This window comes from Symphalangus syndactylus, chromosome 13 (genome assembly GCF_028878055.3).
Source record: "Symphalangus syndactylus isolate Jambi chromosome 13, NHGRI_mSymSyn1-v2.1_pri, whole genome shotgun sequence".
NCBI lineage: Eukaryota > Metazoa > Chordata > Mammalia > Primates > Hylobatidae > Symphalangus > Symphalangus syndactylus.
The window spans coordinates 95,741,501-95,756,057 of record NC_072435.2 but is presented as its reverse complement, the minus strand read 5'-3'; the positions used below and the strand labels follow the sequence as shown (position 1 = coordinate 95,756,057).

Genomic DNA, 14,557 nt, shown 5'->3' with positions numbered 1-14,557 from the left:
ACAAAGTATGAAATCACAACTTAATATGGAAAGTTTTATCAAAGCTAAAATTTATTTGGTGCATGCTCCTCTTGATATCAGGTATGTTCGCATATACCTTTTTCTTTCATGTGTAAAAACAACCATGTGAGGTATTTTACAGGTCAAAAAAAAAAACTACTTCCTTATTCAGTGTAAAGGAGGCTTATAAGCATTCCAAAATAAAAACAAACAAAAACCAGACAAGTACATAGTCTATTTCCATTTCCTTTTATACATCCTCTATATGTATCACACATTTTAGCAATAGGAGAATAGAGAACTAATTCAAATGCAAGGGAATCTTTTCTGTAGATTCTGTTGACAGATGCTCTTTAACCTAAACATTTTCTACTCTAAACATCAGGGACTTAACTGTTTTCAGTACGTGAAATAATTTTAAGGTGATCTAGTACTTTGAAAATTTCATTCACTTAAGAACACTTAAGCCTAAAAATAGCACTATTTTTCAGAGGCAATTTCTCAACAGAAAAAGGCAATGGTAACAGTTCAATTAATGGAAATGGTTGAAATAAAATACCTTTGAGAAGTAGAAAAAAAGGTGTAGGAACAATTTTGTAAAAACATAGCACCATTACCTCAACGAATGAGCAAATTTTACATACTGTAATTTTTTCAAATGACTTATTTTCATATTTAGTAGTTCAAGTTCTATAAGCTGTTATATTAAGCTTTCTTTCTGTTTAAGAGTTCAACACTAACATCATGTTATTTTACAAAATAAAAAACAATTTCTCAATAAACAGTGACTACTAAATTGTTACAAAGAAAAATTATTCAATATTTATTTTATTCCATATGTAAGCTTTTTCCCAAAAGATATATTAATATTGCATTACAAACAAGACAGCTAATCTGGTCAGTTGTGAATATATTTGACAAAAACATTTGATCTTCCTACTGTTTTTCATTTACTGGATACATTTCTTCAGCAATTCTATTAGTCCTTTTTCTAAAATCAAGTTAACCAAGTACAGCCCACACAGAAATCAGATGTGAAAGCTGACTTCTATTTTTTAAAGTACCCTCTTAACTGAATGCTGCCAGCAATAATGTAATCAAATTACATTTTGTAATCAAGTGCTGTGTATTACATATATATACAGTATGTGTATATATTTTCAATGAATATTCATATAAAATGAATAAACTTAGTACCAGCATACTAAACTTAATATGGTTTATTTTAAATGATTGCTAGTTCAAGATAATTAAAAACCATCAACTCTATGGCAGCAACTATAATACATATATAGTTGTTTGAAAGATGGTTTTAAAGTTTTATGAGTGGAATATTATTTTTTAAAATACAAATGACATTTATAGCATAAGGCTCTGTGGTTGAATAATCAGCAAATTAAAGAAAAATATCAGAGAAAGGTTTTGAAAAATAAAGCATGTTTCCTGTTAAGAGAATTGATTCTTTCCTTCCTAAAAATGGCTAATAGAAATTAAAATGTTGAAACAAAAGGTTCCTAAAATTCCTAGAAAAAAATTGAACTTCAGTAGCAGTAATTAATGAAGTCAGACTATCATGGCAAGCTGAAAATTAATCTGTTGGTGGTCAGAAGATACAACTGCTCAATTTTTAGAGAAGTAAAGTTTATTACATTTGAAACAATACAGCAGAAATCTCAAAAGTTTACTCATAAATATAGTTTAATTCTTACAAATCTTCTTTTGAAAATGCAATTCATATATGCTGCAACCTAAGAAGTTTGAATTTGAAATGAAATATGAAGGTAGTAGTCAGGGAAGTCACATCAGAGTGCTTTGTCAAATATCCAAACAAATCAGCACCTACCTCTTCCATGATACAGGAGGAAAAAAGTGATTCTAAATATATCCAAGTGAATGCAGAAAAATACATTACTATTTGAGGCAGACCATGCTAAAATATAATTTACAATGATTAGTTTGCACTTAAGATGGTTAATAACGCATTTAAACCAATGAAATGAAGGTTAAGTTGAATTTTGTAGTATTTGCTCAGTCTCTGTACTAAACATTAGTTCATCTGAAAAGTTTGGAAAAAGCAAATAAACTGATACTTCTCTTTATGCTTATCATTTTCTCACTGTCATCTTAAATGCAAACAAATCAATACAGCATCAAGATTTTTTACATATTAAAATGAAGACTAATGACTCGTAGACTGTGTACCATATAGTACTTAATAGATGAGCTTGCAATGACCATCAACTCAATTTTTTAAATAACATCAAGATCCACAAGCCAAAATGAACATTTGATTAAAAAGTTACGTTATTCAAGATAACTCAGTTGTCCTTTTTCTCTTTCAGATTGGGAAGGGCTGGGTCTTTAAAAATCTGAAGAGGAGTTGGTAAGAGGAAAAAAATCCTCAATGCTTTAAAAAAACTCAACTGGTTAGAAGTCCATACGACTACTATGCTGGCATGGACAGAGATGTTTCCTGTCACAGAACTGTTCACTTTCCCATAGAAGTACTTCCTCCAAGCCAACTATATAAAGATGTAAATCAGCTCACCCATGATTGGAACTGAAATAATCCTTCAAAACAGAAGTAAGACACCTCACCCAAAAAGATCTTTTAAATCATTGCTAGCTGAACTGCTATTGGTCATAGTAGTCGGTGGCTGTGCAAAGTTCTGTGGGTTAAAGAAAGGATTACCCTGCATACCAAAAGCAGATTGTCCTATCACGTTCATCTGTGTTCCCATTACTGAACTGCCCATAGCTGGAGAACCCTGTGGAGGTACAAACTGATTAAGCCACTGATTTGGTTTCTGTTGTGATAATTGGTTCATGCTAACTTTGGGTTTCTGAGGGCCAAAGAGATTATTAAGGGCAGACATATCTGTGGGTCTTTGTTGGGTCTGCTTCGCACCAGCAGGAGGAACACTCAAAGCATTGAAGTTTGGCAAAGTGGGAGGTGTTCCCAGAGTCATCTTGGTCACTCCAACTGTGCTTGGACTACTGTAGAAGTTCTGGTTTGTATTAATGGGCATGTTGAATCCTGAAGTCTGAAAGCCCATATTGGCATTTAGGCCATTTGTCACATTTCTCTTTGTATTATCAGTTGGTGTAGAAAACATCATGCCAATGCCCATGGAAGGAACAGAAGTGAAAGTACTTGAAGCAGAAGATTTAGGGGTACTAACAGAAAGGCTGGTCAAAGATGACATATTATCCATCAATGTGTCTGTCAAGTCCTTTGTCTGAAAAACATGAGAGAATTACTTTATCCCTAAGAAATATAAATTACTTTATAATTAGTAAACATTTGACAGATTAAATTATAAAGGACAAGTTAGAATTAAGCTCAATGGTCTACACCAAATTAGCAAACTATAGCCCGCAGGTCAAATACAGCCTGCCACCTATTTTTGTACAGTTTTTACAGATGAATATTTGCAATTGATTTGATGATAGGGAACACTAACTTTAAACTCCAATTAAGCAAAATATTATCTTGTCAAAAAAAGAATCACATTCCTCTTATTCTATATTACAAAAAATATAGTAATTTTTTACTATTATTTGTATAGTTTGAATTTCATCAAAACTTCACAGGAATCTGTTTATTCTTAAAAAAGTACCTACAAAATATTCCCAATTTTGCCTCTTGGCCCACAAAGATGTTTTTCTCAGAGAAAATGTTAGTGATTAAGAGGTAACAAAAAAATAATTTAAAGAAAGGTTTTAAGATAAAGCTATCTCTGAAACCAGTAACAGTGTAAACTCTCTACAAGCAGGGCCCTTATTCACTGCCATAGCACCAATACCTGGAACAGTGCCTGGAACACAGGAGAAAACAAATACTAGCCAGGTAATGTAGTTACATCTTAAATCAAATTACAAATCTAACTATAATTGAAAAGTCAAACACAGAAAATAAATTTAGCTCAAAAATATGTTAAGAGCATGAATATAATATTCTGATCATTTCAGAGTGAACAGAGTTGAATGAGTACTATGGGTCCTAATCTCTTTTAAGAACCCTTCCTATTCTTCTAGCTTCTTCTTTATTGGTAACAAGCATTGTCACAAAACATTATACATTAGGCAGGTTATAGCTGAGTTGGAAAATCGTTTATGCCCACACTTCTTAGAAGCCACATATTAAGGTATTATTTGAGATATATTTTTATACAAATACTAGCAGACTAAATTCTATACCACCTTACTCCTTAACAGTAGTATTCTTGAAATTACGCAAAGGAAATGAACTCTGACCTGTTTAACAGTAGCAACAGGTGTGTGCACTTGGGGTTTAAGAGGCTGCTGGCTTTTCAACTTCTGTGCCTGCTCTTGTTCTTTTGCTAATTTTTGTTTTTCTTCAAGTGTAAGTGATGCCTTAAAACAAAATAAAGCAAAAAATCAACTGGCAATTTCTTAAGTCCATTTGTAAAACAAAAGATAATCTCTTCGGGTAAAGGACATCTTACTACTTCACTGAAAAGCAAACTACTCTTGTCTTGGTGATTGTCACAGTAAGCTGTATTTCAAATTACTATATAATTTAACTTTAGATAAAAACTCACAGGATCTGTGCAAAAGTATTTCCAGTATGAAAATAATTATTATTTTTAAACCATTCATTAGAATCACTTTTTTCCAGACAATGACAATAAGATTTAGTGATTTCATTCTTGAAAATTGGGAAATCTTTTTAAACTCTCATCTATCTCACCCCAAGAATATTTTAGGAACTCACAGAAAGCGAAGAACGAATGAAACAACATTAGCAGTTCTTTCACTGCTGATGTCTACAACAAATTTGATGTCTTGTCTTTTATCAACTTAGCTAAACTAAAAGCTCACAATGTTCTCTTACAATTTTGTAAACTACTATGTCCAGTAGTCCCTTAGCTTTACACATACAGGTATTCACATTTATGAATGAATAGAAGAATGCCCTCAGCAGAAGTCACAAACTGACTTAAAGTTTTTTTTACTGGATGCTAACCAAGAGGAAAGTATCCTATTACAGTTTAATATTCAAAATCAGAGGGGGAGCAAAATTTTAGCAAGAAATAGAGAAGAAAAAAATGTGCTCAGATTTTTTATCTACTTATGAGATGGAATCAGATCTATTTTGAAAATCCTCTTTAAAATATTGTTGGTCTGCCATTAATAAGTCATGTATACATCATGTACCCCTGCTGAAATAAATCAAGAAGGGTATATCATCACTTCTGTAGTATGACTGCCAAAAATGTACAACTTTAATCCAATTATGAGAAAACATGAGACAAACTCAAATTGATGGCCATGCTACCAAATAACTGACCAGTACTCTGTGAAAGTGTCAAAGTGAAAATCTGATGGACCATAAAAGTTGACACCATGAAATGACAGGAGATGAGGTTGCTAGGCTCAAAAAGAATGGAAAGACTTTGGAACTCAAACTGTTGGGAATGTAGTAAGTGGGAGGGAAATTAAAATACTGAAGAGCAACAATCGGAGACAGCCTAAGATAGCCAGACAGCACAAATCTATAGTAGAATCCATCAACACAGGAGCAGAAGCAGAGAAGAGAGATAGTGGGATTCACCAAGGGGTGTGACTGGCAAAGTACAAGAGAAAGGACAAAGGAGTCAAGGAGTCTATAAATACTACCTTGTGGCAGGTCAAGTAGTAATGGAAGCTAAAAATCTTAAGTACGTTTATTCTCAAAACGGGTTAGGGTCATGTTTAACTGATAAAGGAATTTCAGAAAGATAATTACAAATGTTTCTTGTTAAGCTGCTGAACAGTATTTCCCAACAAAAATCTGTGGTTTACATAAGTCCTACAGCATAAATAAGACGGCTGAAAGAACAATAAGGAAACTCACTCTTTTATGTTTATTCTGTAACCCGTCCTCTTTATTTTCGGACTCACTGCCAGTCAGAAGGTCTGCTCCAATGTTGTTAAAAACCTTGTCAATTTGCTGAAATAGAAAAATGTCAATAATTTAACTAATTTCAATAAAAATGTGATTTTGCTGCTTAAAGATTAAAAGCCCTCCAAATGAAGCATATTTTCTGCAAAAATTAAGCTTCTTCTTACCTGATTCCCAATATTTGTAACTTTTATCTCCTCAGAAACATTCATTTGATTTCCTATATCCAAAGATCTGTAGGAGAGTTGAATTATGATAAAACAACAAAAAGAAATGCATATTTTTAAATACTCATGCCAAAAATTATTTATCCACATGGAATTTATTAGACCCCAATTAAACTCTTTAAAAAGAGTCATCTTTTCCATTATTTTCTACTGTTAATGTTTGCTTGCCCCAAAAATAACATTTGTATGTAAGTCCATTTCTTAAACTCAACATTTGGGATTTACTGGAGAATTTATTCAAGGTGTCATAAAACCAGTCAAGCATGGTTCTCTTATCAAAGAGCTTAACATTTCACTCAAAGACAAGATATAATATGGGGAATTCAATGTGATTAAGTTCTGAGTCTGTGATACTAACAATGAATGCTATAATCACTGTTATGTGAGCCAGATCTATGTCCTGAGAAATAGGTAAGATTTAGATACGAGGAAGAAAAAGGAAGGGTTCATTTCACAACTCAAATATAAATACTTGTTATTAAAAATTTATTTCTACCTATAATGCATTTTAAAAATTATTTCTCCAGATTTTTACGTTAACATAGTCAATCCATCAAACACCACATACATACACACTATAGAATACTTCAAGCATACAAAGGGCTATTTCACCTATTTCTATACCATGTGTATTTACTTTAAGTCTTCATCTTGTGGGCAGAAGCTAAAGAGTTTCTACTTGGGGACCCTGTTCATGATTTATATCAATTTTACTGATTTTTAGATGTTTTTTGGCTCAGGATCAAACTTTAATAGGTATCCTAAATTCATGTGTTTTACTATGGAGCAAAGAATATAGTGGGGCTTTGATTTTAATAAACTAGATTCAACAGTCAACGATTTCCATCTTTGCCTTCTTTGAATACTAGTTTTCTGCAAATAATTTAGAAAATCCCCCCTAAAAATAAAAAGAGGTGAATGTTGTGATGCTAAATGTGAAATGAACGCTCTATAAATGTTTCTGGGGCTAGAGAAGAGGGAATGAAAAAAAAACCAAAACACTAGAAGTTCATAAATTTAAAAAATTTTCATAAGTGGTGCTTTTAGTTTTCAGCAACCTGAGTTTACAATGCTAGTGGCTATTGCTGACAAGAAATTTTTCAGAAACAGAATTTTCTTTATGTAGATAAAATGCTAAAATTATATCATATTACACTTTTGTACTCAGAAGTGACATTAGATTTTTCAACCACATTCTATTTTAATTCAGTTCAACATTATTAACATGATGGTAAATTTTGAAATGTTTTACATATGGTCAAATTTAAACCCAGCAAGTTTTCTATTCCATATTCCAGAAAATCAATCATAAGACAACTATAATTTCACTCCTGGACCACATATAATTCATGTGTAACCTACTTACTTCTGCTGTTCTTGCATTATATGAAGTTGTTCCAGTTTAGTCTTATGTTCAGACTCCAATCTATTAAGCATTTCTTTTATGACGGAAATGAAAGAATTGAACTGGTATAATGAGAAATTGATATGGTTACAATGTTTCAAGTTAGCAGCAAATATAATCAATTAAGATAATTCAGTAAGTTAATCATAATATTCTCCATTTTTACCAGTAGAATAGGATCCAGTCATAGTGCCGATATTCAATAAGAATGACATATTTAAATTTGGCATATCATAGCAAGCTTTTATAATATCTTTGGTGATGATGATAGTTGATGAGGCTTTTAAGTTCCAGAAAACATGTCTCAATAATGAGTTTTATATCCAGAGTTGTTTAATAGCTATTATGCAGGGGCCTTGTATAAATTCACCCTTAGCAGTTATATATTGATCTTCTTGGGATAATTCAAAATTAACTGTCTGAATTTGTGCCTATCTAGAAATAATCCATTTAATATGCATAGAAAATTCCTGCTTATTCAGATCGCAATGACACATCTGGCTAAAATAAATCCTGTTTTCTGATAGTCGAAATATTAAATGTACATAATCCAACTTTCAAATAATTAGATTTCATAAAGCATACCTAGCACTATGTCTTAACATAGTTTAAGCTTTGGTTAACTTTGGTCAACTGCCGATCATTCATCCCTATGGTCCTTCAGGATCATCATAAACAACTTATTTGAATAACACCATATGTTACAGGAAGAATCTAGAAATGGCTCTCCTCCTTTCCCCAAATCTTATAACTACATCTTTGTGTTATGTGTTCATACATACACTATTAATCCTCACAACTCTTCAAAGTAGGTTCATTAATATTTCTAATCTACAAATGAGGAAACTCAGGCTCAACGAGAGGTAAAGCAACTCAGAGATGCTAGGGAGCTCATATGGCAGAGATGGAATTCATTCGAAGCCTGTCACCAAAATCTGCACCGTTTTCTACTACATTATACTGCTTTTCACCATGCTCTATCAGCAGCAGCTTCTTCATCTTATGAGAAAGTCAAAAGGCATGTTTCCAAAGCAGTTTACTATGACTGACTTTCCACTGATTAGGGTTCCTAAAACTTTTTATTGAAGTATAATATACTAACAGAAAAGCCTACATGTCAAAGTGCACAGACAAAAAAAATAAATAAATAAATCACAATTCACACAAATTGAACACACCCAATGTAACTAGTAGCCAGATAAAGAAACAATATCGGTCCAGGCATGTGGCTCACACCTGTAGTCCCAGCACTTTGGGAAGCCAAGGCAGGAAGATCGCTTGAGCCCAGGAGTTTGAGACCAGCCTGGGCAACATGGAGAGACCACATCTCTACAAAAAATACAAAAATTAGCCAGGAGTGGTGGTACATGCCTGTAGTCCTAGCTACTTGGGAGGCTGAGGTGGGAGGATCACTTGAGCCCAGGAGGTCAAGGCTGCAGTGAGCTGAGATTGTGCCACTGCACTCCAGCCTGGGAGACAGAGTGAGACCCTGTCTCAAAAAACAAAAACAAAAACAAAGCAAAATCGTTGTCAACATCCCAGAAGCTTCCTTATACCCCCTTCCAGTCATTTTCCACCCTCATACTCTTTGGGTAAACTTTATTCTGACTTCTAGCAGCATAGCTTAGACTGTTGTACTTTATATAAGTGGATCATTCAGCAGATCCTCTTCTATGCCTGGCTTCATTCACTCAACATGTTTGTGAGATTCATCCGTATTGTTAAATGTAGTTTGTGCAGAAAAGAGTTAACATTGTAGGCCTAAACTGTTATCCTCGAAAACTCCTGCTTGCAAAATTGGCCTTTAGCTGGTGTCTGGGAACTCAGTTTCAGAAAGGTTCCTATTATTAACTGGTAACAGTGGCTTACTTGCCTAAACTGTTTGTACAAAGAATATGTTCTATGCTGAACACCTGCTTTCCTTCTAGGAGTTTGGAATTTGAGTACATGCCAGGCAGAGGGTGTTACTTGATCAGCCCTCACTGAAAACTCTGGACACTGAGTCTCTAGTAAGTTTCCCTGGTTGGCAACATTTCACATGTATTACCACAATTCATTACAAGGGGAATCCTGTGTGATTTCACTGGGAAAAGACTCTAGAAGCTTGTGCCTGGTTTCCCTAGACTTTGTCCTATGAACCTCTTCCCTTTTCTGATTTTGCTTTATATCTTTTCACCACAATAGAGCACAGCCTGGGCATAACTATATGCTGAGTCCTGTGAGTCCTCCTACTGAATCATCCATTCTGGGGGTGGTCTTAGGAACCCCCCTCAAACACAATTTATTGATTATTCAGTGGACTGCTGCAGGGCATTTGCTGTTTTTTATTCAAATGCTGAAAATGTATTTTCCTAAGTTACTTATCTTTGTCACTTAATGTATAATATACTTAAATCATCTTAAATCAGAAAGGAACTAAGAAGGCAGTCTTAAATGAGAAACCCTGACCATGAAACAAATGGGAAGGCAGACCACATCCATGCTAAACTACTGTAAAATACAAGAAGATATGAATCAAAATATTTGTTGATGAAAACAGCCACCCCCCACCCCCCAAAAAAACCCACTAAGCTGAAGTAAATTGACACAACATTTCAAACGGAATTAGAGACAGGGTCTTGCTTTGTCATCCAGGCTGGAGTGCAGTGGTGCAATCTCAAATCACTGCAACCTTCACCTCCCAGGCTCAAGCAATCCTCCTACTTCAGCTCCCTCTGGTAGCTAGAACTACAGGTGCACACCACCACACCTGGCTAATTTTTGTATTTTTGTAGAGAAGGGGTTTCACCATGTTGCCCAGGCTGGTCTCAAACTCCTGAGCTCAAGTGATCCACCTACCCTTCCCTCCCAAAGTGCTGGGATGACAAGAGTGAGCCTATATATCCTAAAATAAGCATTTGGGAATATTTAAAAACACTAAATCAGAAACATGAGAACTAAGAACAGAAATGACAAAAAGCTGAAGGCTGTTTTAGGCATATTATCCTATTCCTCCCCAATATGCACTGTCTCCCTTCTTGCCCACCCTAACCTCAACTCTGCTATCCAAGATATGAAGAAATTACCAAACCAAAAATTAAAATCTAGGGAGCCAGGCATGGTTGCTCACGCCTGTAATCCCAGCACTTTGGGAGGCCGAGGCAGGCAGATCACTTGAGATCCGGAGTCTGAGACCAGCCTGGAACATGGTGAAACCCTGTCGCTGCTAAAACTACAAAAATTAGCCAGGCATGGTGCCTCACGCCTGTAATCCCAGGTATTCGGGAGGCTGAGGCATGAGAATTGCTTGAACCCAGAAAGCAGAGGTTACAGTGAGGTGAGATTGCACCACTGCACTCCAGCCTGAGTGACAGGGCGAGACTCCATCTCAAAAAAAGAAAAGAAAAAGAAAAAAATTAAAACCTAGGAACAAATTTTCAGAGGCTTACCCTGTTACTTCAAATGAAATGTTTGTTCTGATTAGTTTTATAAATTTCTCTACCTCCAAAACTCTGCTCATTCAGCACTCTCCCCAATGCCAAAAGCTCTCATCTTCCAGCTTTCTGCTTCCCTCATTGCTGTAATTCACTCTCAGTTCTAAATCCTCCCTGCCTATCCATCTCTGATGCTTTCAGTTACACAGTAACCCAACTCAGTCTTTTCCATTATATTTCATTAAATACTAGTTCTGTTGTGAACAAAAATGACTCGTCTCATCTCTATATCTCAATTTTCTCTCAATTCAATTAATATTTTTGCTTCTGTCATTGCACTAAGTGCTGGGGCTATAATGAAGAATAAGCTCTAATAACCAGTCTTTGAGGAGTTTCTAATCTTCAGGAAGAATCAGTCACATAAGAACACAGCTGTGACAAACAGCAATAGAGGTATGCAGAGAGACAATTCCATAATAATCTTTGGACACATTATTCCTTTACTCAAATATTTGCCACACCTTGAAAGTTCAAATACCTAAACCAGACAGGCATTTAAAGTCTACCTATTCTAGTCTCAATTTATCTTTCTCCCACTATTCTCCTACTGTATTATATATATCTCCCAATCAAATTGAATTATTCCTTCCCAGTGGTATATAGACTCTTAAAATGGTCCCCAATTATCCCCTCTTCCTGCCATTCATGCCCTTGTGGAATCCCCTATCTTTGAGTGTGGGCTGAACCTGTGACTTGCTTCTAAAGCAACAGACTATGGCACAGGTGATGGGATATCACTTCCTTGATTACAAGAGACTGTAATTTCAGTCTTGCTAGCAGACTCTCTTTTGCAGGCTTTGATGAAACAAGTTGCCATGTTGGAATGTCCCATGTGGCTAGGAAATGACAGTGGCATCCAGTTAATAGTTAAGAATGGAGGCCCTAAGTACAACAGCCCAAAAGGAACTGAATCTTGCCAACAACCATGTAAGTGCGCTTAGAAGTAGATCACTCCGTAGCTGGGCCTTGAACGAACCCCAAGTCCTTGACTACAGCACTGTGAGAAACCCTGAGCAGGGAATCCAACTAAGCCATGTTCTGGCCTGACCCACAGAAGCTGTGAGATAATAAATGTGTGTTGCTTTAAACCCCTAAGTTTGTGGTGATTTGTTCTGTAGCAATCAATAAATAATGAATATACTCCCCAAACACATTCTATAACTTTGTTCTTCATTCATGTCAATTTCCCAGCCCCAAATTTAAAGTAGTCCCAAATCCTATATATTTTTCAACATCCTGCTCATTTACTATTTACCAATGACGTCTCTAACAATCTATCCTTCCACCCACAAACTTTCTTCATTTAGTTCTGTGGCATATTCTCCCTCCACCCTTTTTTTTTTAACCAATCTTTGTAATATATTTATATATCTAATGCAAAGAAAAAAGTAAGCTGAATAAAATGAATAAAGCACAAAAATACTCCTACCTGATTAAGATTAAGATTGTTTTCAATACTCAGGGGAATAAGATGAGGCAACACTTTTCCGGCCAGCTGCTCTTTGGTGATTCCCAACTTCTTATGAGTAAAAGTACACTTGTAAATACCTGATAGAAAAGAATGTGACAAATTTTATAAGTTAACACCATAAATTCATAGAAATCGTGAAAATAATATATGTATATGAAATTCCTTGATAATCTGTGTAGTACAAATTTTTCCCAATCAATGCCTAGAATAATGATGTTCTTACATATGAATCAGAATGATTTCAGCCTTTATCATCAGGCCAGATTTAAACACCATGACATATTTATCCTGTGTTCTTTTGGTTTAGGAGTACATTTAATGATAGCATAACATTAGAAGCTTATCAGAACCAGGTTCCATTCTTACTGTGTGGCAGTAAGGTTACAGAATGGCCCTCTATTCTGAAACATCTAAATATATATTTCAGAAATCATACTCAAGGTATCTATTTCAAAGGATGTAGTATAGGTACAGTCAAAATATAAGTCCTACACCTTTATTCACTTCTTCAGCAAATCAAACTCAACATGTTTGAAATTTAATAACTGAATTCAACTCCACAAAATCCTTCCCTATTGTCTCACCTATTTACTCAATCTTCAAGATCCCACTTGTTACATCTATCCACAAAGCCTTCATTTGGTAAACTGAGTACATTTCCTCCTCATTCTCTGAATGCTTTTGAGTTCTAAGTGTTTTGTATATAATTCAAAGCTTTGTGAAATACCATCCCCCATTATTCTGGTAATGTGCACATGACTTATATACCCAAAGAGTAACTTTATTGGGCACCTACTAAATGCTTATTTGCTGAGCACTATGCTTGTTACTTTCCCTTTGTTTCAGTGAAGTCTCATAAGAATCCTAAAATGACGTTAGTTTCATCCTCATTGGATAAATAAACTTTTCAAAGTCACCTCAAGAACTGACAGAGCCAGGATTAGAGCCAGGGCTCGAATTTCTACTATGCCAAACTCCTGCTCAAAAATACTTTTTTTTTTTTTTTGAGACAGGGTCTTGCCCTGTTGCTCATGCTGGAATGCAGTGACACAATCATGGGTCCCTGTAGCCTCAACCTCCCTGGCTCATGTGATTCTCCCACCTCAGCCTCCCAAGTAGCTGGGACTACAGGCACATGCTACCACACCTGGCTAATTATTGTATTTCTATTAGAGATGGGGTTTTGCCATGTTGCTCAGGCTGGTCTTGAACTCCTGGGCTCAAGTGATCTGCCCACCTTGGCCTCCCAAATTGTTGGGAACACAGGTGTCAGCCACTGCATCCAGCCAAGAAGACAAACTTCTTTCTGCACAAAAGATTCATGCGATATCCCTAGAGTACCTTCCATGTCTACAGAGGTCCACAATAAATACTTGTTAACCATTCCCACAAATATTTACTGAGCAGTTTCTGCAGGCCAAGCACTACATTAGGTGTTAAGAATACATGGATGAATAATATAATTTTTCTTAAAAATCAACAAAGAGCCAGGCAGTAATCCCAGCACTTTGGGAGGCTGAGGCAGGTGGACACAAGGTCAGGAGTTCAAGACCAGCCTGGCCAAGATGATGAAACCCTGTCTCTACAAAAAATACAAAAAAATTAGCCAGGTGTGGTGGCAGGTGCCTGTAATCCCAGCTACTCAGGAGGCTGAGGCAGAGAATTGCTTGAACTTGGGAGGCGGAGGTTGCAGTGAGCCAAGATGGCACCGCTACACTCCAGCCTGGGCGACAGAGCGAGACTCCATCTCAAAAAAAAAAAAAAAAAAAAATTAACAAACAACCTTAAATTAAATAAAAAATGAACTTGTTAATGTTTTCATGACTCTATAGCTATGCCTATTTTATTAGTGCAGCAGACCCCTGGCATTTCCAGATTGGACTTCTATAACTTTAACCATATATAAATGATTTCAGAGTTTCTTAGTAATTTGTAATTATGCTGAGAGAACAGAATGTCTTATAAGGTTAACATGCTTCATCAGCATATCACTTAGCCACAAAATATACTAATTAAGACTTAAACATATTAGAAAACCAGCTCCTACCAATTATCACTTGTATGATGTTGAAT

General features: G+C 35.5%; 1 protein-coding gene across 5 annotated transcripts in view; it reads right to left on the bottom strand.

Annotated features, from left to right (window-relative positions):
• Nucleotides 1-796: 796 nt before the first annotated feature.
• Nucleotides 797-14,557, bottom strand: part of SCYL2 (SCY1 like pseudokinase 2) — a 71,850-nt gene continuing 58,089 nt past the window's right edge. For all 5 annotated transcript variants that reach the window (XM_055240074.2, XM_055240075.2, XM_055240073.2 and 2 more), the window contains 6 exons: nucleotides 12,443-12,561; nucleotides 7,502-7,602; nucleotides 6,076-6,142; nucleotides 5,861-5,956; nucleotides 4,258-4,377; nucleotides 797-3,239 (listed from right to left, as the gene is read on the bottom strand). In XM_055240074.2, coding sequence (XP_055096049.1) covers nucleotides 2,595-3,239; nucleotides 4,258-4,377; nucleotides 5,861-5,956; nucleotides 6,076-6,142; nucleotides 7,502-7,602; nucleotides 12,443-12,561 — 1,148 coding nt within the window. In that variant the 3' untranslated portion in view covers nucleotides 797-2,594. The remainder of the gene's footprint in view (nucleotides 3,240-4,257; nucleotides 4,378-5,860; nucleotides 5,957-6,075; nucleotides 6,143-7,501; nucleotides 7,603-12,442; nucleotides 12,562-14,557) is intronic.